Source organism: Monodon monoceros, unplaced genomic scaffold (genome assembly GCF_005190385.1).
Source record: "Monodon monoceros isolate NGI ecotype Baffin Bay Population unplaced genomic scaffold, NGI_Narwhal_1 Super_Scaffold_2, whole genome shotgun sequence".
In the NCBI taxonomy this organism is placed as follows: Eukaryota; Metazoa; Chordata; class Mammalia; order Artiodactyla; family Monodontidae; genus Monodon; species Monodon monoceros.
The window spans coordinates 6,500,001-6,526,234 of record NW_021703776.1 but is presented as its reverse complement, the minus strand read 5'-3'; the positions used below and the strand labels follow the sequence as shown (position 1 = coordinate 6,526,234).

The window sequence follows — 26,234 nt, the reverse complement described above, 5'->3', positions numbered from 1 at the left end:
GTGTGGTCGTTGTGAGTGTGTGAGGGAAGCACAGGAGGAGTGTGGCCTTTCCAACGCAGTGGTGTGTAAATTAAACCTCACGTTGAGCTAGAACCTGGATGACATGACAGTCTCATAAATTACGCTTTCTATTGATAATTATGTTAACAGAATAACGTGGTTTTCAGAACTCTTGTGTTCAGGTGAACAGGAGCGCTGCACGCCTGTTTCGAGTGCTTCAGGGGATCCTGTCTTTTGCGCTAATTTAGGGTTATGTGCCTGTTGTTACCACAACATCTTCTGATTATTGGTAGAGGAACTTAAGACTCAACAGAGAGATGTTTGTAAAGTAACCCAAAAGAAATCACACTGTCCAAAAAATAACACTATAAAGTTAAGCTTATATATAGTCCCATTCTTTTTCCTATGAATATACATTAATATTTATTTTTATATTGTTAAAATCAAGTATATGTAACGTGTTTAAGATTAACTGCATAAAATGAGCATTTTCCATGATGTTAAAATTTTTATAAATACGGTTTTAATTACTGACTACGTGAGTATTTGTTTCAGTAACCCCCTCTGGCCTTGTATATTCTTTTTAACAAACTTTGCTTATCTGTTACTTCTTATTTAATTCCTACCTGAATAATGTTTACTTTTGTCAATCAATTATATTTCCTTAATTTCAATATCTCTTTATATCCACTCTCGAATTCTGTATTGGACCGCAAATGATCTGCTTTTTAAAGTGACATTTATCATCAGTATTTTGAAATATATCTTTTCATATTATTTTCTCTCTCCTATGATTTATAACAAAAATATACTATCTTAGATATACTATTTTACTGACTTTATTTTTCTAAGCAAAATATTCCCATGCTATTGTATGCTTCTCTACAATGTCTTTTGGATGTGTTATAATATTGTTAGCCAAACCCATATTCTGAAAATTTTGGTTAGTTCCAATTTTTATTAATAACATTTTTTCATAATTGTTCATATTATTTCCTTGGGATAAATTTTTTTTTTACATCTTTATTGGAGTATAATTGCTTTACAATTGTGTGTTAGTTTCTGCTTTATAACAAAGTGAATCAGTTATACATATACATATGTTCCCATATCTCTTCCCTCTTGCGTCTCCCTCCCTCCCACCCTCCCTATCCCACCCCTCTAGGTGGTCACAAAGCACTGAGCTGATCTCCCTGTGCTATGCGGCTGCTTCCCACTAGCTATCTACCTTACGTTTGGTAGTGTATATATGTCCATGACTCTCTCGCTTTGTCACAGCTTACCTTTCCCCCTCCCCATATCCTCAAGTCCATTCTCTAGTACATCTGTGTCTTTATTCCTGTCTTACCCTTAGGTTCTTCATGACATTTTTTTCCCTTAAATTCCATATATATGTGTTAGCATACGGTATTTGTCTTTCTCTTTCTGACTTACTTCACTCTGTATGACAGACTCTAGGTCTATCCACCTCATTACAAATAGCTCAATTTCGTTTCTTTTTATGGCTGAGTAATATTCCATTGTATATATGTGCCACATCTTCTTTATCCATTCATCCGATGATGGACAAGGGATAAATGTTAATAACCCTGTTTAAGTTATGTACATTTCAAAGTTTCTTTGACATATATTGAAAAATTGTCCTCCTGAGACATTACATTTATACTCCCAACAGTATCATGTGATATGTATCTTCCTTCATGCCCTCATCAACTGTAGATACTAGGTCTTTTTCTTTTTCATTAAATAATTTGATATATAAATCCATACTATTATAATTTACATTTATTTGATTAATAATGAACTGCATCTTTTGAAATAGGTTTATTGACCTTTTGCTTTTCTTCTTTGAAGAATTCTCATTTCTATTACTTTTATATTTTTCCTATTGGGATTTTTACCTTTTCTTATTGAATTATATAAGCTCTTTATTGTTTAAGGGCATTAATCTTATTCTATTTGAATGCTTTCCTCTATTTTCCTATTAATTTTGGTGATCTAATTGAACTTGAGGAAATCTGCTCTCCTACCATTCTTTTATGAAAAACCAAAGCAGATAAAGCAAAGAGACTTTATTTAGAGTACGTTATGGGAGTTCACAGAATTTTCCCAGGGATATGCAGCTGGGACTACTTATGTCTTATAGTCTCCATGACCCTAAGATCTTCAGGATATTAGTAGATAGTGCTACATCTCTGTTGGTTATTTGCTGGCCATATATGAGGTGGTTTCTTCTGTAAGACACTGGAAGATTTTTTATTTCTGTTTTCTTGAGTTTCTCTGCTTTTATTCCCTTTAATAAATGATGTTTAGGAGCAGCCTCATACTCTTATTTCTAAAAACAGCAGCAACAACAAAACAAAAACAAACACAAAAAAACCAAGGTTCCTTGGAAATGTGCTCCTGAAAAAAAAAATGAATGTCCAGAAGCCCAAGGATTAAGTAATAAACACTTAGGGAACTGATTTAAATTCCAGTACAGGAATTTAAAGCATGATCATTCCTATTTATTATTTGAAATTCAGAGACCTTGAGATAACTAACTGTCACTCCCTCCATAAATTCTTGATCAGACTTCAAGGCCTCTCCACGCCTCGTGCCTCTGTCCCTGGTCCTGAGCACAAAACCTGCCAGCGTCCGGGAGGCTCCCTCCTTCAGACTGCAGAGTGTGGAGCCCATGCTAACTGGGCTGAACTGAACGCAGCCGGATCTCAAGGCGCATCTGAGTTCAGCTTTTGACGAATGTGAAAACAGCACCTTGTCCCAGCACAGCGCGGAGAGAGTCGTCGGGCTGATTTCTCTTGGGGCACAGCAGATTGTGGGCTTATTGGCCCACGGACAGACTGGCTAAAGTTATTACCACAATAAGTAAAATAAGGATCCTTACTTTCCAGATGTGGGTGGGATTAGTTCTGTTGGTGAAGCCCTCGTTTGTCAGTTTGCTATTCATTTAAAGATCCCACCTAAACCGCCACTGAACAGAAGGAAGAGGGGTAGGATTTAGATAAAATCCTCAGTGCTTTGAATCCCTTCGACTTTGCTCTTGACTGCCACGTGTCCCAAAGTCACAGGTGGATTCACTTCTCTCAGAGTCGATCAGAATTGTGGTACAGCTATTCTTTGAGCTTGGAATAGAAAAAGGATGTACTATTTTATTAAATGGTGACATCCTGGTTCTTCCTATAGGCAGTAGAGATAGACGTAGAATAATTTATGTCAACGTGAGGATTATTATTTGGGATTAGCAAGGATTTGTTCTTTGGGGCTTATTTAGGTCTTGGCTAACTATGGATAACTATATTTAGGAGGGCTTAACTACATTTATAGATATCCTAGTCCTTCAATAACAGACCACTGGGATTCTTTCCTGAGTACAGATGTCTCACAAGCCTTTCCAGTTTAAAGCTTACACTCCCTCACTTAGATTTCTCCTGACACTAGATGTTCTCTCACAGTTCCACAGATTCTGCTTTGTTAATAGTTTATAAATTGTATGTCGCTACTCTTTACACTCTCTTCAGGAAATAGATGGTTGTGCTATCAGTGCTTCCACTAGACACATCGTGAGCTCTTTGAAGACCTGCCGTTTGCCCGGAACCTGGTAGAGCATCCTGGCTATTGTGGGCGCCCAGTCAGTGACAGAAAGTAGCCGACCTGACCTCTCCTAACAAGTGTATTTTCTGTTTCAGTAGATGGTCAGTTTTTGAGAAATCACGGTAGTATCTTTGCAGAATGCATAGAGCTACTTTTAGGGGTAGACGTAAAACCCTGAGATTGATTTTTTTTCCCCCGTATTTACTTTTCAAAGTCTTTTTGGAGAAAGGTTTATTGTTTTTAGGGAGATTTTGGAAAACTGCATACCACAGAGTTTTCCAAAATGTAAGGTATTACATATTTGGAATCTTGGTTCTCGAGAGGTTCGGAAGCATGGCTTCTGCTTAAATGATAGATGATCGCGGGAAGAATGAGCCTTGGAAGTCATTTGTTCTAGAGAATGGAGAAAGCTGGCTTCAGGGTGCGCATTTCGGGATAGAGTTGCTAACGGTGGCTGTGGCATTTAGTCAGCTACACCCCGGTCTGGCATTTAGATATGTGCGGTCTCAGTTACCTCATAAAGCCGTCTTATACATTCAGCAGGGAGGAGAGTCTGTCCTGTTTTATTTATTTTTTATTTTTTTATAACATCTTTATTGGAGTATAATTGCTTTACAGTGGTGTGTTAGTTTCTGCTTTATAACAAAGTGAATCAGCTGTACATATACATATATCCCCATATCTCCTCCCTCTTGCGTCTCCTTCCCACCCGCCCTATCCCACCCCTCTAGGTGGTCACAAAGCACCGATCTGTCCTGTTTTAGAAGTAAGGAAGCTGAGATCCGGACTAACTGGCGACATGGCTGGTGAGTGGCAGTCAGGATTGGAACCCAGTTTTCTAGGCTTTAACCCATCCTTCCTCTATCGGGTGGATTCATCTGGGCCCCTGTGCCGTGGAACCTGGCACAGTGCTTCTGTCTGCTTTTCCCCATGCTGCCATCTGCCTGCCTGTGGGGTTGCCTCTGACAGCCCAGCATTGTTGGGCAGTATTCTGGAAAGCCCCGCCTCACTCATCCTTTACAAACTCCCATTTTGACCACATCTGCAAAGTTCCAGCTGTCTGGCTCCGCCCTGAATCCTGGTGTTTATGCTGATTTGGAAATTGCAATCGGTAGGCTAACTGTGGCTCTGCTGGTGGACTTTCACTTGGCAGGAACTGGCTCTTCATCCTGGGTGGTTTCCAGCAGGAATCTCCCTCTGCACTTCCTACCTGTGGAACCTCATCTCCATTTTTAGCACGAGGCCTCTCGGATGCTGTGCAAACCGACTTTGACACCGGTGTGCAGTTAACCAGAGTTTACTGGAGGAGAGGCTCAGCAATGGAAAGGATCAGAGCTCCCCAGTCCTCATTCACTGTTTTTCAGTTGATTCATGAAATGTGACTTGCGTTCTTCCTATTCTCCAGCTCTAAAATGATATAATAATGTGTTAACTTTTGTGAGGTACCATATATACGTGTTGCTACGGTATCGACATTCCTTACAGGAAAGCTGTTGTAAAAAGTCCAGCGTCCAAGAGTAGTGAAGACGTTGCCTGGATATTAGCAAATTTCAAGAACTTAACTTCTAGGCAGCTCAGTTTAAAAGGGATTTTTCTCTTCTCAGGAAATATGGCCGCAACATTTTCTTAAGAGAATCTCTAATAAAGGAACAAACGGGGTTCATACTTTAAAAATTGGTCTTACTTGAGTGGCTTAGTGAAAAATGGTGAAAGGTTATCAGCAAAAAACTGAGAAAGAGTAACAAACAAGCACCAGTGGAGTTACTGGATACCCCAGCAAACGCTGGGAAGAGACTGGGAGGTCTGAGCGCGAGTGGGTGGAGCTAGTGGCATCTGAGGGCCCAGGAGGAGAGGGTGTTCTTGTAAGTTTCATGTGAGCATTAATCCCAGCTCCCTCCATGTGGTCACTCCTGGCAAAGGGGTGGCCTGTGTAGGAGCTCCGTGATGGCACTTAGGGAATCTCTTTGGGCCGGGGAGAGTGGATTTAAAAAAAAATCTTGGTCCATTACCCTGAGTCTCCATTGAGATGCCTTTTGGGGTGGCCAGGGCAGCAGGAAGGGAGGTTTTGTTTTTTTTTTTTAATTTTATTTATTTACTTTTGGCTGTGTTGGGTCTTCCTTGCGGTGCGCGGGCTTCTCACTGTGGTGGCTTCTCTTGTTGCAGAGCACGGGCACTAGGCACATGGGCTCTAGAGCGCAGGTTCAGAAGTTGTGGTGCACGGGCTTAGTTGTTCTGCGGCATGTGGGATCTTCCCGGACCCGGGCTCAGAACCCGTGTCCCCTGCATTGGCAGGCGGATTCTTAACCACTGTGCCACCAGGGAAGTCCAACACATAATATTTGAACTCACCTCTCCCTTGGCATTCTGCAACAGATTTGGGGTCTGTTTCTGAACTTCTACAGCTGTCAGGCAGACTGAGGCAGGAGGGCATCACCATACTCCCGCAGGGGTAGGCGCTGGACGAGACAGTTCGTCCCTGCCTTGCCCAAAGAAAGCTTTGTTTTCTCTGTGCCTTTTCCTGCTGGTAGGGACTGATGAACGTGGATCATGGAGGTAGGAAGTTGTGTATTTTTAAAGTGATGGCATGAGTGGATTAATTTTAGAAGAGCCTTTCTCAGCTAGGTCAGAGCGTTTCTGCTTGGAGCGCTCACAGTTGGTGCAACTGGCTTCCTCTTACTTGTCAGGTGTTTGAGATACTGAAGCCTCCAGGGTGGCATCGCACCTGCTCTGCCCTGCCGTCCCCTCCAGAAAGTTCAGCATCAACTTCCTTGGAAAACACAGGGAAGTCTCTCCTTGTCCCCCTCTTCCGTCTTTCTCCTCCCTGGGAATGATCAAGGGCAGGGCCCCCGCGGATGCGTCAGGTCAGTTCTGCCTCACGGAGTCTGGCAGACATGGGTGCCCACTGGGGAATCAACGACTTGAATATGGCTTTTGGAAGACAGTGGACCCTTGAACAACGTAGGTTTGAACTGCATGGATCCACTTATACCTGAATTGTTTTCCGTGGTAAATACGACGGCACTACACCATCTGTGGGGACGGAGGGCTGACCAAAGTTCTACGCGAATTTTCAACTGTGTGGACAGTGGGTGTCCCGAACGTCCGCGTTGTTCGAGGGTCAGCTGTATTCTGAAATATAAAGGTCTAGAAATGTTAAGACTCTGGGAAATGTCTTTCAAAACCAAAAATTGGGGGAAATCTTTGTAATAATTTACTTCTATCATTCTTTAGATATTTGAAGTATCATACCATGTGAATTTTTAAGAATGGATTGTTTTTAATCTGCATTTTTAATGAATTATTCATCCCCATTTATTTATTTATTTATTTGGCTGGGCTGGGTCTTAGCTGTGGCACACAGGATCTTCGTTGCAGCCTGCTGGGTCTTTAGTTGCGATATGCGAACTCTTACTTGAGGCATGTGGGATCTAGTTCCCCGACCAGGGATCGAACCCAGGACCCGTGCATTGGGAGCACAGAATCTTAGCCACTGGACCACCAGGGAAGTCCCCCCACCCCTTGTATTTAGAGCTATGAAAAGCTAGCACAATTATAGGGAAATAGATGTTTTCCTCTCTTTTAAAAAATTTGAAGAAATAACAAGTCATGTTGGGGGTGGATCTCCCTCTAGTTCATCGTCCCCCCAACCCCTGCTTCTCACACTTTAAGCTGCATTCACTCATCCTTCCTTGTTTCTTTTCATGGGATCTTCTCAACAATATGCAAACTACTTTTCACTGACAAAGCTTTTCTTCTATTTCCAGTGCACAGAGGCCAAAAAGCATTGCTGGTATTTTGAAGGACTCTATCCAACCTATTATATGTAAGTATTTGCACTTATCTGTTGGTTTGATTCTGTGGTCACATCTTTCTCTGGGAATTATTTCTTTCATAGGTCACAGGACTGGTTATGGGATGGGGCATGCCCAGCCTCACGAGGCCTCCACCCCTGGTTTCACCTGCCTCCACCCCACAGTGAGCAGGCGACCTCCCTAAGGATAATCTCCCTGCCCAGACCAGCTGCTCTGAGGACAGCTTGGAATTCTGGGTGCTCTGTTCTGTGAGGCATGTTAGCTTGTACATGATTGGTCACAAAGGGCAAAATGTCTGAACAAGGCCAGAGTTATGCTGGTTTATACAAATCTTCCTAGGCAAAGGGAGCAAAGGTAGTGGGAAAGAATTTTGAACTTGAGCAGGACAGGACAAAGTACTTAGCTCAGCTGCTGTGACTGTGTGAGAGAGAGAGAGAGAGAGAGAGAGGGAGAGAGAGGGAGAGAGAGAGACGACAGTGATCACAAGGGTCACCCAGCCTGGCCCCTCCCCAGGCAGGTGCAGTCAGCCTTGTATGGTTCTTGGTTCGGGGCAGGTTATGCCTCTTCCTGTGCCCTCAGCACCTGCCAATATTACTCTTATTAAAGCATTGCCATATTTTCTCCCTATTGTTTTTCTGTATTTTTAATATCTGCTGTGTTAGCCACTAGCTCTGCTGAGCCACCTGCCTAGGTGGCCAGATTAACTCTCTAGATTATTAATTATTATTTTTGATAGTGTTTTGAAGTTCTGTGAGTTTTGAGTGGAATGAGCCAAATTAATTTTTCCCAGAAACTCTTGTATTGAATTTTGTGAAACATGAGAAATTTCAGTAATGCATATAATTGTGTTATAGAAGAAACACTCTCTTTTCTAGTATATAGGGAGATTGGACAGGAAATACTACACAAAGAGGATTAGTTCTTAATTGGCCAAGATGTATGTTTTTCTTACCTGGCATTCTTGGGGAGTTTTTAATCTCAGAGAGACCAGTGTAGGTGGGGAAGGTTGCTGGGCTGTGAATGGGGACGAAGCACAGGGAAATGGGCAGTTTTCCAGCCTTGGCTTCATATCAACAAGCAGGAGTCCTTACTGCCCTACATGGTGGGAGTCCTGGCAGAAATCCTCTGCAACTGCAAAAAGACAAAATCCACTTGGAAGGTAAAGCAGCAGCAAAAGGGCTTCGGTTCTAATTACAGAGTTGTCAGGTTGAAGAAAAATGGTTGTGGGATAACAGAGAGATGAAAAACTTGGTTCTTAGTACAATGGGTTTTCCCTGGGAAGCTTTAGTTCTTGATTCAACTTCCTATGCAGGTGTGGCAGGTGTGAATCAACCGTGTCTTCTTTTGAGCTCTTTCTCCAGCTGTTTTGTAGATCAGCTGATGAACCATTTCCTGGTTTTTCAGAGGTTGGTAGTCAGAGGTCCTTGCTGTTCTTGTACTTACTTGCTCGTTTGTTCCTTTATACGTTTATTGATTCACTACATATTTTGAAAGTGTTTTTGCATTGACAGAAAATACAGAGACAAACCCTGTTTTGTCACTCAGACCTGCTGGTTTGGATTCCTTTCACCTCTCTTCTCTGCTGATGGTGAGGGGAAGGGTCCTAAAAATTAAAAAGTAAAGTCACTCTGCTTTTAGAGTACTGAAGCTCAGTATAAAAGTAACAACAGGTGACATTCATTGAGCACTTAGTGTAGGCTAGGCAGTTTTACGTCCCTTACATGAATTTATGTCACTTAATCCCCTAGCCATTCCTCTCCTCTCTGTTCCCACTGCCTCCACCTGAGTCCATGCCTCTGTCAATGCTCATCTGAAGCACTCTATAAACTCCCCCCACCCAGTGTTACTGAGCTGTAATTGGCATATAACATTGTATAGGTTTAAGGTATATAACGTGATGATTTGATACACTTATATATTACAAAATGATTACCACAATAGCGTTAGCTAACACCTACATCACATCACATAATTACATTCTTTTGGTGATGAGAACATTTAACATGTACTCTTTTAGTAACTTTAAAGTATATAATAAAGTATTATTAACTATAATCACCATGCTGTACATTCGAGCCCCAGAACTACTTATTTATCTTATAATTGGAAGTTTGTACTCCTTAACACGTCTCCTCATTCCACGCCCCCTGCCCCAGTCCCTGGTAACCACCATTCTACCCTCTTTTTCTTTTTAATAAATTTATTTATTTATTTTTGGCTGCATTGAGTCTTCGTTGCTGCGCACGGGCTTTCTCTAGCTGTGGCGAGCAGGGACTGCTCTTCATTGCGATGCACGGGCTTCTCCTTGCGGAGCACGGGCTCTAGGCGCACGGGCTTCAGTAGTTGTGGCACTCAGGCTCAGTAGTTGTAGCTCGCGGGCTCTAGAGCACAGGCTCAGTAGTTGTGGCGCACAGGCTTAGTTGTTCCGTGGCATGTGGGATCTTCCTGGACCAGGGCTTGAACCCGTGTCCCCTGCATTGGCAGGTGGATTCTTTTTTTTTTTTTTTTTTTGCGGTACGCGGGCTTCTCACTGTTGTGGCCTCTCCCGTTGCAGAGCACAGGCTCCGGACGCTCAGGCTCAGCGGCCATGGCTCACGGGCCCAGCCGCTCTGCGGCATGTGGGATCCTCCCGGATCGGGGCACGAACCCGTGTCCCCTGCATCGGCAGGCGGACTCCCAACCACTGCGCCACCAGGGAAGCCCGGCAGGTGGATTCTTAACCACTGTGCCACCAGGGAAGTCCTACCCTCTTTTTCTAAGAGTTCTGTTTTTTAGATTCCACATGTAAGTGAGATCATAACGATTTATCTTTCTCTGTCTTATTTCGCTTAGCATAATGCCCTCAAAGTCCATCTATGTTGTTGCAAATGGCAGGATTTCCCTCCTTCTCAGGACTGAATAAAATTCCATTGTGCATATATGTACCAGATCGTCTTTATACATTCATCCATCGACAGACAGGTTGTTTCCATGTCTTGGCTATTGTGAATGATGCTAAAATGACCCATAGGATTGCACATACCTCTTTGAGATCTTGTTTCCATTTCCTTTGCATATACACCCAGAAGTAGAATTGGCAGCTCTATTTTTAATTTTTTACTGTTCTCCATAGTGGCTGTACCAATTTACATTCCTACCAACAGTGCACAGGGTTCACATTTTTTCCACACCGACACTTATCTTGTCTTTTTGATGATAGCCATTCTAACAGGTGTGAGGTGATACCTCTGTGTGGTTTTGGTTTGCATTTCCCTGTTGATTCATGATGATTGAGCACATTTTCATGTACCTGTTGGCTATCTCTGTGTCTTCTTTGGAAAATGATCTGTTCAGTTCCTCTGCCCATTTTTTAATTGGATTATTTGGTTTTTTTGCTGTTGAATTATATGGGTTCCTTGTATGTTTTAGATATTAACCCCTTATCTTATATATGGTTTGCAAATATTTTCTTCCATTCAGTAGACTGCCTTTTCATTTTGTTGAGTGTTTCTTCTGCTGAACAGAAGTTTTTTAGTTTGATGTAGTCCCTTTTGTTTTTTGTGTTTTTATTGTTTGTGCTTTTGGTGTCATGTCCAAAGTCATTGCCAAGACCAGTGTTGAGCAGTTTCTTCCCTACAGTTTCTTCTAGGAGTTTTAGATCCATTTCAAGTTAATTTTTGTGAGTGCTGTAAGATAAGGGTTCAATTTCATTTTTCTGCATGTGTTTCTCCAGTTTTCCCAGTGCTATTTGTCAAAGAGACTATCTTTCCCCATTGGATGCTTTTGGCTCTCGTGTTAAATATTAGTTGACCATTTATGCTAGGGTTTATTTCTGGGCTTTTTATTCTGTTCCATTGGTTAGTGTGTCTATATTCATGTCAGTACCAAACTGTTTTATTACTGTAGCTTTGTTGTATAATCTGAAGTCAGGGAGTGTGATACCTCCAGCTTAGTTCTTTTCAGGGTTGCTTTGGCTATTCAAGGTCTTTTGTGATTCCATACAAATTTTAGGATTGTTTTTTCTATTTCTGTAAAAATGCCATTGGAATTTTGATAGGAATTCCAGTGATGCTCTAGATGACTTTATAATGGATCTCCTTTCATTCTCTTCTCCCATCAAGTTCTCACTTCTTTCTAAATTACTGAAAATTTTGTGTCACTCTCTTACTTAAAAACATCAGGAACAAAGTTCAAATCCTTAGCCAACTGTAAACAGGTTTCCATGATACGTGGCTGGTTTTATCTTCTTTATTGTGAGTCCCATGAAGGCAAGGCCCACAGCTTTAGTTTAAAAATTTTCTTATTTGTCTTTTTTTTTTAATTGAAGTAAAGTTTATTTACAATGTTGTGTTAGTTTCAGGTGTACAGCAAAGTGACTCAGTTATTTTTATATATATATATATATATATATATATATATAAAGAATATATATTCTTATCAGATTCTTTTCCATTATAGGTTATTACAAGGTATTGAATATAGTTCCCTGTACAACAGTAGGTCCTTGCTGTTTATCTATTTTATCTAGTAGTTGTGCCTGTTAATCCCAAACTCCTAATTTATCCTTCCCCCCTTCCCCCTTTGGTAGCCATAAGTTTGTTCTCTATGTCTGTGAGTATATTTCTGTTTTGTATTAATGAGCTTATGTAAGTTCATTTGTATCATTTTTTAGATTCCACATATAAGTGATGTCATGTGATATTTGTCTTTCTCTGTCTGGTTTACTTCACTTAGTATGATCATCTCTAGGTCCATCCATGTTGCTGCAAATGGCATTATTTCATTCTTTTAAAAAAATTTTTGTTGAAGTATAGCTGATTTACAATGTTGTGTTAATTTCTGCTATACAGCAAAGTGATTCAGTTATACATATATATATTCCTTTTCATATTCTTTTCCATTATGGTTTATCACAAGATACTGAATGTAGTTCCCTGTGCTATATGGTAGGACCTTGTTGTTTACCTATCCTGTATATTATAGCATGTGCTAATCCCAAACTCCCAACCCTTCCCTCCCCCACCCCTCCCCTTAGCAACCACAAGTCTGTTCTCTATGTCTGTTTCTGTTTTGTAGATATGTTCATTTGTGTTGTGTTTTAGATTCCACACATAAATGATATATGGTATTTGTCTTTCTCCGTCTGACTTACTTCACTTAGTATGATAATCTCCAGGTCCATTCATGTTGCTGCAAATGGCATTATTTCATTCTTTTTTATGGCTGAGTAATAATTCATTGTATATATGCACCACATCTTCCTTATCCATTCATCTGGTGATAGACATTTAGGTTGCTTCCATGTCTTAGCTACTGTACATACTGCTGCACTGAACACTGGGGTGCATGTTTGAATTAGAGCTTTTGTCTTTTCCAGATATATGCCCAGGAGTGGGATTGCAGGATCATATGGTAGCTCTATTTTTAGATTTTTAAGGAACCTCCACACTGTTCTCCATAGTGGCTGCACCAGTTTACATTTCCACCAACAGTGGAGGAGGGTTCCCTTTTCTCCACAACCTCTCCAGCATTTGTTGTTTCTACACTTTCTGATGATGGCCATCTTGACTGGTGTGAGTTGGCACTTCATTGTAGTTTTAATTTGCATTTCTCTAATAATTAGCAATGTTGAGCTTCTTTTCATGTCCCTATTAGGGCCCACAACTTTTAAATGAACTCTCAATGCCTAGGACAGTGCCTGGCACACAGGGGACATCCCTGAATGTTAAGTGGATTTGAGTGGATGCTTTTCCATCCAGTCACCACCACTGGTCAGCATTGGCTCTGCTGGTTCCTCTCAGGCATTTCCTTGTTCTCTGCCGGGCAGTGTCCTAAGTTCCTCCTTCCTAGTTGGCTCTGATATAGCATCTTAGAGAGTTTTCACACAGCGTTGTGTGTCCATTGAGGGCTTCTGAGATTGGGCCTTGATGTGTGCATCTGTTTGGCCTCAGTGTGTGGCATAGTACATGGCACAGTGTATGGCACTCAATGCTTGTCTTCACGTTTGCAGTTTGTTTACTACCAGCTTGTTTTGCCCTGATTTCATTTCCCATATTCTGGAACCTTGTACTTAAATAGATTTTTAAGTTTTCTGGGGTCCAGAAGATCAGGGGTCAAATATTTGCTCTATTACTTTTTTACAAAACTGAGATGAAACGTACCACAAAAAAAGAAAATTACAGGCCAATATCACTGATGAACATAGGTGCAAAAATCCTTGACAAATTACAAGCATACTTAATCCAACAGTACATTAAAAGGATCATACACTGGGTTCAAGATGGCGGAGTAAAAGGACGTGCTCGCACTCCCTCTTGTAGCAACACCAGAATTACAACTAACTGCTGAACAGTCATCGACAGGAAGACACTGGAACTCAGCAAAAAGGATACCCCACATCCAAAGACAAAGGAGTAGCCACAATGAGACACCAGTAGGAGGGGTGCAATCACAATAAAATCAAATCCCATAACTGCTGGGTGGGTGACTCACAAACTGGAGAACACTTATACCACAGAAGTCCACCCACTGGAGTGAAGGTTCTGAGCCCCACGTCAGGCTTCCCAACCTCGGGGCCTGGCAATGGGAGGAGGAATTCCTAGAGAATCAGACTTTGAAGGCTAGTGGGATTTGATTGCAAGATTTCAACAGGACTGGGGGAAACAGAGACTCCACTCTTGGAGGGCACACACAAAGTAGTGTGCGCCTCGGGACCCAGGGGAAGGAGCAGTGACCCCATAGGAGACTGAACCAGACCTACCTGCTAGTGTTGGAGGGTCTCCTGCAGAGGCGGGGTATGGCTGTGTGTCACCGTGAGGACAAGGACACTGGCAGCAGAAGTTCTGGGAAGTACTCCTTGGCGTGAGCCCTCCCAGATTCCACCATTAGCCCCACCAAAGAGCCCAGGTAGGCTCCAGTGTTGGGTTGCCTCAGGCCAAAAAACCAACAGAGAGGGAACTCAGCCCCACCCATCAGCAGACAAGTGGATTAAAGTTTTACTTAGCTCTGCCCACCAAAGCAACAGCCAGCTCTACCCACCACCAGTCCCTCCCATCAGGTAACTTGCGCAAGCCTCTTAGATAGCCTCATCCACCACAGGGCAGACAGCAGAAGCAAGAAGAACTACAATCCTGCAGCCTGTGGAACAAAAACCACATTCACAGAAAGACAGACAAGATGAAAAGTCAGAGGGCTATGTACCAGATGAAGGAACAAGATAAAACCCCAGAAAAACAATGAAATGAAGTGAAGATAGGCAACCTTCCAGAAAAAGAATTCAGAATAATGATAGTGAAGGTGATCCAGGACCTCGGAAAAAGAATGGAGGCAAAGATCGAGAAGATGGAAGAAATGTTTAACAAAGACCTAGAAGAATTAAAGAACAAACAAACAGAGATGAACAACACAATAACTGAAATGAAAACTACACTAGAAGGAATCAATAGCAGAATAACTGAGGCAGAAGAACGGATAAGTGCCCTGGACGACAGAATAGTGGAATTCACTGCTGCAGAGCAGAATAAAGAAAAAAGAATGAAAAGAAATAAAGACAGCCTAAGAGACCTCTGGGACAACATTAAACGCAACAACATTCACATTATAGGGGTCCCAAAAGGAGAAGAGAGAGAGAGAAAGGACCCGAGAAAATATTTGAAGAGATTATAGTCGAAAACTTCCCTAACATGGGAAAGGAAATAGCCACCCAAGTCCAGGAAGTACAGAGTCCCATACAGGATGAACCCAGGGAGAAACACGCTGAGACACGTAGTAATCAAATTGGCAAAAATTAAAGACAAAGAAAAATTATTGAAAGCAACAAGGGAAAAATGACAAATAACATACAAGGGAACTCCCATAAGGTTAACAGCTGATTACTCAGCAGAAACTCTACAAGCCAGAAGGGAGGGGCATGATATATTTAAAGTGATGAAAGGAAAGAACCTACAACCAAGATTACTCTACTCAGCAAGGATATCATTCAGATTCGATGGAGAAATCAAAAGCTTTACAGACAAGCAAAAGCTGAGAGAATTCAGCACCACCAAACCAGCTCTACAACAAATGCTAAAGGAACTTCTCTAAGTGGGAAACACAAGAGAAGAAAAGGACCTACAAAAACAAACCCACAACAATTAAGAAAATCATAATAGGAACAAACATATTGATAATTATTTTAAATGTGAATGGATTAAATGCTCCAACCAAAAGACACAGACTTGCTGAATGGATACAAAAACAAGACCCATATATATGCTGTCTACAAGAGACCCACTTCAGAGCTAGGGACACATTCAGACTGAAAGTGAGGAGATGGAAAAAGATATTCCATGCAAATGGATATCAAAAGAAAGCTGGAGTAGCAATACTTATATCAGATAAAATAGACTTTAAAATAAAGAATGTTACAAGAGACAAGGAAGGACACTACATAATGATCAAGGGATCACTCCAAGAAGAAGATATAACAATTATAAATATATATACACCCAACATAGGAGCACCTCAATATATAAGGCAACTGCTAACAGCTCTAAAAGAGGAAATTGACAGTAACACAATAATAGTGGGGGACTTTAACACCTCACTTACACCAAAGGACAGATCATCCAAACAGAAAATTAATAAGGAAACACAAGCTTTAAATGACACAATAAACCAGACGGATTTAGTTGATATTTATAGGACATTCCATCCAAAAACCGCAGATTACACTTTCTTCTCAAGTGCACATGGAACATTCTCCAGGATAGATCACATCTTGGGTCACAAATCAAGCCTCAGTAAATTTAAGAAAATTGAAATCATATCAAGCATCTTTTGTGACCACAACGCTATGAGATTAGAAATCAGTTATAGGGAAAAAAACGTAAAAAGCACAAACACATGGAGGCTAAACAATACGTTACTAAATAACCAAGAGATCACTGAAGAAATGAAAGAGGAAATCAAAAAATACCTAGAGACAAATGACAATGAAAACACAACGATCCAAAACCTATGGGATGCAGCAAAAGCAGTTCTAAGAGGGAAGTTTGTAGCTATACAAGCCTACCTCAAGAAACAAGAAAAATCTCAAATAAACAATCTAACATTACACCTAAAGGAACTAGAGAAAGAAGAACAAACAAAACCCAAAGTTAGTAGAAGGAAAAAAATCATAAAGATCAGAGCAGAAATAAATGAATTAGAAACAAAGAAAACAATGGCAAAGGTCAATAAAACTAAAAGCTGGTTCTTTGAGAAGATAAACAAAATTGATAAACCGTTAGCCAGACTCATCAAGAGGGAGAGGACTCAAATCAATAAAATTACAAATGAAAAAGGAGAAATCACAACTGACACTGCAGAAATACAAAGGATTATAAGAGATTACTACAAACAACTCTATGCCAATAAAATGTACAACCTGGAAGAAATGGACAAATTCTTAGAAAGGTATAACCTTCCAAGACTGAACCAGGAAGAAATAGAAAATATGAACAGACCAATCACAAGTAATGAAATTCAAACTGTGATTAAAAATCTTCCAACAAACTAAAGTCCAGGACCGTATGGCTTCACAGGTGAATTCTATCAAACATTTAGAGAAGAGCTAACACCCATCCTTCTCAAGCTCTTCCAAAAAATTGCAGAGGAAGGAAAACTCCCAAACTCATTCTATGAGGCCATCACCACCCTAAAACCAAAACCAGACCAAGATACTACTAAAAAAGAAAATTACAGGCCAATATCACTGATGAATATAGATGCAAAAATCCTCAACATAATATTAGCAAACGAAATCCAACAACACATTAAAAGGATCATACACCATGATGAAGTGGGATTAATCCCAGGGATGCAAGGATTCTTCAATATATGCAAATCAATCAATGTGATACACCATATTAACAAATTGAAGAAGAAAAACCATATGATCATCTCAATAGATGCAGAAAAAGCTTTTGACAAAATTCAACACCCATTTATGATAAAAACTCTCCAGAAAGTGGGCATAGAGGGAACCTACCTCAACATAATAAAAGCCCTGTATGACAAACCCATAGCAAACATCATTCTCAATGGTGAAAAACTGAAAGCATTTCCTCTAAGATCAGGAAGAAGACAAGGATGTCCACTCTCGCCACTATTATTCAACATAGTTTTGGAAGTCCTAGTCACAGCAATCAGAGAAGAAAAAGAAATAAAAGGAATCCAAATTGGAAAAGAAGAAGTAAAACTGTCACTGTTTGCAGATGACATGATACTATACATAGAGAATCCTAAAGATGCCACCAGAAAATTACTAGAGCTAATCAATGAATTTGGTAAAGTTGCAGGATACAAAATTAATGCACAGAAATCTTTTGCATTCCTAAACACTAATGATGAAAAATCTAAAAGAGAAATTAAGGAAACACTCCCATTTACCATTGCAACAAAAAGAATAAAATACCTAGGAATAAACCTACCTAGGAAGACAAAAGACCTGTATGCAGAAAACTATAAGACACTGTTGAAAGAAATTAAAGATGATACCAACAGATGGAGAGATATTCCATGTTCTTGGATTGGAAGAATCAACATTGTTAAAATGACTCTACTACCCAAAGCAATCTACAGATTCAATGCAATCCCTATCAAATTACCAATGGCATTTTTTTTTTATAGAACTAGAACAAAAAAAATCTTAAAATTTGTATGGAGACACAAAAGACCCCGAATAGCCAAATCAGTCTTGAGGGGAAAAAATGGAGTTGGAGGAATCAGACTCCCTGACTTCAGACTATACTACAAAGCTACAGCAATCAAGACAATATGGTACAGGCACAAAAACAGAAATATAGATCAATGGAACAGGATAGAAAGCCCAGAGATAAACCCACACACCTATGGTCAACTAATCTATTCAAAGGAGGCAAGGATATACAATGGAGAAAAGACAGTCTCTTCAATAAGTGGTGCTGGGAAAACTGGACAGCTACGTGTAAAAGAATGAAATTAGAATACTCCCCAACACCATTCACAAAAATAAACTCAAAATGGATTAGAGACCTAAATGTAAGACTGGACACTATGAAACTCTTAGAGGAAAACATAGGAAGAACACTCTTCGACATAAATCATAGCAGGATCTTTTTTGATCCACCTCCTAGAGTAATGGAAATAAAAACAAAAATAAACAAATGGGACCTAATGAAACTTTAAAAGCTTTTGCAAAGCAAAGGAAACTACAAGGAAGATGAAAAGATAACCCTCAGAATGGGAAAAAATATTTGCAAATAAATCAACGGACAAAAGGATCAATCTCCAAAATATATAAACAGCTCATGATGCTCAATATTAAAAAAACAAACAACCCAATCAAAACATGGGCAGAAGACCTAAATAGGCATTTCTCCAAAGAGGACATACAGATGGCCAAGAAGCACATGAAAAGCTGCTCAACATCACTAATTATTAGAGAAATGCAAATCAAAACTACAATGAGGTATCACCTCACACCAGTTAGAATGGGCATCATCAGAAAATCTACAAACAACAAATGCTAGACAGGGTGTGGAGAAAAGGGAGCCCTCCTACACTGTTGCTGGGAATGTAAATTGGTGCAGCCACTGTGGAGAACAGTATGGAGGTTCTTTAAAAACTAAAAATAAAACTACAACATTATCCTGCAACCCTACGTCTGGGCATATACCCAGAAAAGATGACAACTCTAATTTAAAAGATACATGCACCCCAATGTTCGTTGCAGCATTACTTACAATAGCTAAGACATGGAACCAACCTAAATGACCATCAACAGAGGAATGGATAAAGGAGATGTGGTATATATATACACACACCACATATATAATGGAATATTACTCAGCCATAAAAAAGAATGAAATTATGCCATTTGTGGCAACATGGATGGACCTGGAGATTATCATACTAAGTGAAGTAAGGCAGACAGAGAAAGACAAGTATCATATGATATCACTTATATGTGGAATCTAAAAAAAAGATACACCTGAACTTATATACAAAACAGAAATAGACCCACAGACTTAGAAAACAAACTTATGGTTACCAAAAGGGGAAGGTAGGGGGAGGGATAAATTAGGAGTTTGGGACTATCATACACACACTGCTATATATAAACTAGATAAACAACAGGGACCTACTTTATAGCACAGGCAACTCTACTCAATATTTTACAATAACCTATAAGGGAAAAGAATCTGAAAAAGAATATATATATATTTATATATGTGTGTATATATATATGTGTGTGTGTATGTATATATATATATATATATATACACACACACATATATGCATAACAATTACTTTGCTGTCCACCTGAAACACAACATTGTAAATCAACTATACTTCAATTAAAAAAAAAACAGGTGAAATTTACATCACAGAATTAACCATTTTGAAGTGAACAGCGCGGTGGCATATAGTATAGTCATAGTGTTGTGAGGTCACTACCTTTGTCCAGTTCCAGACGTTTCCATCACTGCTCCATCATTTCCTAGCCCTTTGACCTTCCTCAGTTAGCTTCCTCGTGAACTGTGAACATGAGTGTTGGCCTTCTGGGTTGTAGTCCAGGGCCTGTGCATGGTCAGCACGGAAATCATATGCAGATGTATGCACACCCAAGCGTAGCTTGCATCTGTGCTGTGTATGCACACAAGGTTGGTTCTTACACAAACCGACCTTGCCACTTGCCTCTACCCTTGAGGCGTGTTGGTGTCCTGACACACCCACGGGCTCAGTGTGCTGTTGGCAGAAGAGCTGCTTTTTACCGTCCGCTCCATTTAGCATGTGAAAACTCGTCTCCCTGCTTTCCATCAAGCTGGGGCAATGGAGTGCTTATATCCAAGGGGAGTCAGGAGCAGTGAGTTAGATGTATTCTACTCTGTCCCAGCTTTCGTTGCTCAAGGATCGATTTGCTGCAGGCTAGATACCAGCCGCAGACCGATCACAACCTAGGCTAGAAGCACTTGCGCCTGTGTGTCGTTCCCGGAAGCCAACCCCATCGTGGTTTCTGTGGACGTGGCACAGATGGTGGTGCAGGTAAAGGAGACTCGCTTACAGCCCAAGCTTGCCCTTGCTGGGGGCCCGGGCATCAAGGTCCAGCACTGTGGTCTGCATGGCACACCAGACCTGCCTCTGGACACACGTCCGGTGCCACGTGCTTACTGCTCGAGGAGCCGGATGCTACACCTCCTTCATTCAATCCCCCAATGCCTGTTGAGTGTCTGCCACATGCCGGCTGTTGGGGTCCGGTGGTGCAGGTCAGGGGTGGTGCTGTGCCCCAGGGAGCTGGGACACAATAATGTGTGACCGACCAGTTAATATTTTGAAGCACCTTTAACATTAAATTGAAAAATCATGAGTTATGACAGATCTCATTTAACAAATATATTCCTGGTATATTCTACCTTCCATTTCTTCTGGGCAAAGTGCTTTGTGTAAGATTCTCCTAGATAGATAATTCCTGAAAGATATGTTGACTCAAGATGGTATTTTTATTCTGTTTGAGGGTTTCCCCCTGTGGAAAAACATGTTACAAACAACACCTCTGTTTTGTGCTTATAACTTACCATGGAGCACACTGGAGAGAGAACATGCAGGTCACACACTTGTTTTACAGATTTTACTCTTGCTTTTGAAATCTAATTTCATTTGACTCACCAAAAGTCCCAGAAGTAGACACTCCTTCTGCTTCCTTTGTCTGTCTTTTTTTTTTTTTTTTTTTTTTTTTTTGTGGTACGCGGGCCTCTCACTGTTGTGGCCTCTCCCGTTGCGGAGCACAGGCTCCGGACGCGCAGGCTCAGCGGCCATGGCTCACGGGCCCAGCCGCTCTGTGGCATGTGGGATCTTCCCAGACCAGGGCACGAACCCGTGTCCCCTGCATCGGCAGGCGGACTCTCAACCACTGTGCCACCAGGGAAGCCCTGTCTGTCTTCATGTTCCTGAATTTCATTCTAGCATTGTAGTCATCAAGCTACTAGAGGCTAATTTTTTAAAAAAGATAATTAGGTTTCCACTGTAGCTACCTGGACGTGTAAAATGACTCTCCCCTGATTGGTTTGTTGATCCAAACTGTATCTCTGTCTGCCCTCTCCCTTCATCAAGGTTTTTGATTTCTTTAATTTGTTCATTTATGGAATATGTATATGTACAAGCAAAATGTATTTTCATTTTTGAAGAAAAAGTCCCTTTGGAATCTGAACAGAGAAGCAACACATATTTCAACCCTCTTTCCTATGATTTTTTTCTTTCCATCTGTCCTTCACTACCTTTCTTTCCTATCTACAGGCTGAGCTTTCAAAAGCTTTTTTTTTTTTTGCGGTACGCAGGCCTCTCACTGTTGTGGCCTCTCCCGTTGCGGAGCACAGGCTCCAGACACGCAGGCTCAGCGGCCATGGCTCACGGGCCCAGCCGCTCTGCGGCATGTGGGACCCTCCCGGACCGGGGCATGAACCCGTGTCCCCTGCATCGGCAGGCGGACTCTCAACCACTGCGCCACCAAGGAAGCCCTCAAAAGCTTTTAATTAAAATGTACCTTTTTTTGTTTTTTGGTTGTGTTGGGTCTTCATTGCTGTGCACGGGCTTTCTCTAGTTGCGGCGAGTGGGGGCTACTCTTCCTTGCGGTGCGTGGGCTTCTTATTGCAGTGGCTTCTCTTGTTGCAGAGCACAGGCTCTAGGCGTGCAGGCTTCAGTAGTTGCAGCATGGGGGCTCAGTAGTTTTGGCTTATGGGCTCAGTAGTTGTGGCTCGCGGGCTGTAGAGTGCAGGCTTCAGTAGTTGTGGCTCGTGGACTCAGTAGTTGCGGCTCGTGGGCTCTAGAGCACAGGCTCAGTAGTTGTGGCGCACAGGCTTAGTTGTTCTGCAGCATGTGGGATCTTCCCGGACCAGGGCTCAAACCCGTGTCCCCTGCATTGGCAGGCAGATTCCCTGCACCACCAGGGAAGTCCTAAAATGTACGTTTTTTGTGCTTTCGTTCTGGGCTTACTGGATACGTCCTCTTAGCAACAGTGTGATTTAAAAATAGCAGGGGGCTCACGTGGCCTCACCAGTCCCGTCCCTTTGCTTTCATTCTCGACTTGAGTTGTTCTTGGGCCAAGGACTTGCTCATTCAGCCCCTCTGTCTGCTGCAGGGGCGGGCGAGGTGAGCAGATGGGGACGGGCCTGCTGGGGAGTCCTTGCCGCTGGCCGCGCAGGGCTACACACGTCTGTAGGGCCTGGCTTCCTTCCTGTGTGTTCAGAGTCCAGAGGGCACTGCAGACCAAGGTGGCAGTTGTCAGGGAAGAGTCCCAGTGCAGTGTCACATCCTGGAGCACTTCGATGCCCTGGTGGCTGGCGGGAACGCCTGTCCTGCTGGGAGGTGCACCCAGGGCTCCGCTCCTGCGTGTGCAGGAGGGCAGGCACGGGGCACGGGGCTGGCTGTGCTTCAGCTGCTCTCGCCAGCAGACCCCTTGGCCTCTACGCCTTGGTTCTTGGGGTCCCGTGGCTGTGGTCATGGTCACTACCACATTCAGTTTCTGAGAGGGTAGATACTGCCCTGCGCGTCCCTAGCGTCTATAATCATCACTGATCTTTGCAGTTTCCTGGTGGCTTGGAGAGGGTCAGTGGGTCTGTGTCCAGAGGTGACCAGATGGGACCCCTGACTTTAGATATGGGCACTGCTGCCCCAGAGAGAGGCAGGAGGGCTAGGCGAACCTGTCTCACTGTGGGGTACGCGCCTGGTGATTCTGGGAGGGCCCTTCCGCTTGTCTCCAGTGTCCAGAGGGGCCCTGGTGGACCACCACGGCCACAGTCAACCCCCTCGTGGGCAGAGGGGGCCTCTCAGATCAGGAGCAGTGTCTCTCTGTCGATGAGAAATGTCACACTTTCTGCTGAGATCTGTAGCCCCGAGGCTCGCTTGCCCACAGCCGCCGTCCACGGAAGGATGTGAGTGTCCAAGGGCAGAGGTGGGAGGCAGAACCAGGTGGAAGGCGGAGGGTGCTGAGTCTATGTCGGCCGCTTGGACTCGTGTGAGTCTCCAAGTATGGGGCCCAGGGACCTCAGGGCCTTCTCCAAAGTTCACGGTGGTGGAAGGACGTCAGTGCCCTGGCGCACCCGCCAGCACTCACTGGGAGCCACCCATGCTTCCGTGTCTCCCTCAGACCAAGACAGAGCAGAGCGTGTCCCTGAGTTTTCCCAGACTGTAGCTGAGGTGGAGCCCTCCACGGCGGTGAGGAAATTGTCCGGGAATTAATCGTAATACAAAGACTAAGAATAATAACAGCTGACATTCATTGAGTGCTTACGGCACACAGTGGACTTTTCTGAGCACGCTACGTGTATACTCTTCCGAGAGCTTTTGAGGGTGGCCCCTCTCTCCTCCCCTTCCTTCTTTTCCCTCCGTTTCAGCTGAGGGACCTGTGTCCTTCTCGTCCTTTGGTACCACGCTCCGTCCTCGGACTTACTGTTGCTGAAATAAAACATCCATTGTTTCCTCCCTAGACTGGGGGTTCGTTGAGGGCACGAGTTCTATCTTCTGTGCTGACACACTGTCAGGCACATGGAAAGCACTCGGTACTCATTTAGTAACTCACACGTGGTGGCCTGGAGCAGGGTTGGGGAAGGAAAGAGTGACTCACTGTCATTCTTCAGTGATGGAAATTGTTTTAGGGACCTAATGTCAAGAGACCTCTAGCCCTGCTCTGCCGTTAGGTTGCTCTGTGATCTCGATGAAATCTCTTAACCTTTCTGGGCCCCAACTTCCTGGGCTATATAATCTCCAAGGTCTTACACTGCTTAATTCTATGACATCCTCTGGCTGGCTGTGCAGAATAATTTAGAGCATAGAGAACAAACAATGAACGACCAAGCAGGCTTATGTGTTGTAGCAGAGACAAGGGTACAGGTAAGAGATGGATTTTAGCGCATTAAGGGTCCAACCTTGCTTGCCAAGTACAAAGCAATCACCTAACATTTCCTTTCTAAGCAGTGAGTCATCTTTCTTCTGCAGGTCTTAGTATTGACACAACAGTGGGGAGGAGATGTTAATCACACAGTCAGATGGTGGAATGGATCTGGGAGCCTGTGACCACTCCCTGCTCCAGACTGTGAGGTTCCTGAGGCCTCTTATTAGGTGCTGAACTGGGCCTTCGTGGCAGTCAGGTACATGGATGCTTACTTAAACCATGACTGTTTTCATTTGATTTTAAACAAGCCAGAGAAAGCTGGTGATTTAGATGTGCCTGTTTCCTGTTCTTTATGAATGGAATTGGATCTGGTAATTCCTTCCAGAAAATTGAGGGTAAGTTAGAAATGGGTTGGGTCTTCTTAACTAGACACCAGTGATTTAAAAACAAGATGAACCAGTGGCTCTCTGTAGAGCTGACCAGTGGGAAAGGACCCAAAGGGGGTCCTTGATTTACCTATATTCTCCTGGAATACTAAGGAAACCTTAAGACCCTCCCTACCTAGTTTTACAAATGAAGTAATCGACCGCAGGAGATGCTAAGCACCCACCTGGGCCCACAGTGTCTTCAGGGGTCTTATTGTCTGACTGGGTCACACCTCTGGCCGCCCCGTGGATGGAACAGAGCTGCAGGGCATTTGGGTCCTGGGTGTTGTGTTTGCACACTTATTCTAGTTTCTGGTTCAGCTCTAAGTACCACTGAAGGAGAGAATGTGGGGACGCTTGTCTTAATCATCTCCACTGAGACTTGAGGGAATCCCCAACTGCCCAGCTCAAGGGAGAGAGTGAAAGGGAACAGATGGTCGGAAAGCACTTTGGTCAGACATATAAAAGGAAGACAGGATACATGAAACAGTGAGGACACACATCAGGGTCATGCACTGATGACCCTGGTGTGTGCTTTGTTGAGTACCTGTTACGTGCACAGCACCGCTACGGGGGAGGGAGTGAGCGTGTACCAACCCTGGGAGTAGAGACACAGAGGCAGGCCTCAGGCCCACCTCCTGCAGCTCTAGGAAGGGCCAGTTCCTTCCAGCACTGCCCTCCTCTGGCTATCGGTTTCGACCAGGCCATTCTCAGGCCCTGTGCCCAAGTTTCCCATTGGAGTGTTGGAGCTTCTTTCAAAGTACTCCCATTACCCTGGTTTATCGTGTCTTTCTTTCTGGGTTCATTTCTCGGCTGTGAATAATTAATGGTGTGAATGGGTGAAGTGTTTGCAGGTGTCAGATCAAGATCCCAGATTCAGGCTTTGCAGAGCCCGCATCCAGCTAGGAGGTTGGTGCCAAGGTTAGTTCAGGGGCCCTGCGACACAAGGTCCCCCCGAGCAGTAGCAGGCTGTGTTGTGACCTGGGCCCGGTGCCCTGCGCCCTCTGTGCCCAGCTCCCCAGCAGCTTGGGGAGCCTGAGGTGTGTGCAGGGTGGGGCAGGGGAGGGGGGGCTTCAGCTGGTGAAGCAGCTGAGCACAGCCTTTGGAAGCAGCCTGGGGAGGGGGAGGTGTCTGGTCTGGGGACAGATACTCTAAAGAAGAATTCTTCTCCTCCCTCACTCCTTGTTGTTGGGCTTCTCATTGAAGACTGCTGGTGTAAGTTGGGGGCATTTTCGTGTCCTTAGAACAGGGAGAAAGGTTTCACCGTCATCCCCCTTTCAGATCGCTAGACCCCTGTTGTGGTCTGAATATTTGTGTCCCGCCCAAATTCACATGTGGAGTCCTAACCCCCAAAGGTGATAGTATTAGGAAGTAAGGACTTTGGGAGGAGCTGAGGTCCTGAGGGTGGAGCCTTTGTAAATGGGATTCATGCTCTTGTAAAAGAGCCTCCAGAGGGCTCCCTTGCGCCATCCACCATGTGAGGACACAGGCTGTGAACCAGAAGGGGGCCCTCACCAAAACACGACCATGAACTTG

General features: G+C 43.1%; 1 protein-coding gene across 1 annotated transcript in view; it reads left to right on the top strand.

The window, feature by feature from the left end:
- The window catches only part of VOPP1 (VOPP1 WW domain binding protein), a 101,543-nt gene that overhangs the window by 32,331 nt on the left and 42,978 nt on the right, over nucleotides 1–26,234 (top strand). The window contains exon 2 of the mRNA XM_029233796.1: nucleotides 7,359–7,417. Within this exon, the coding sequence (XP_029089629.1) occupies nucleotides 7,359–7,417 (59 nt within the window). The remainder of the gene's footprint in view (nucleotides 1–7,358; nucleotides 7,418–26,234) is intronic.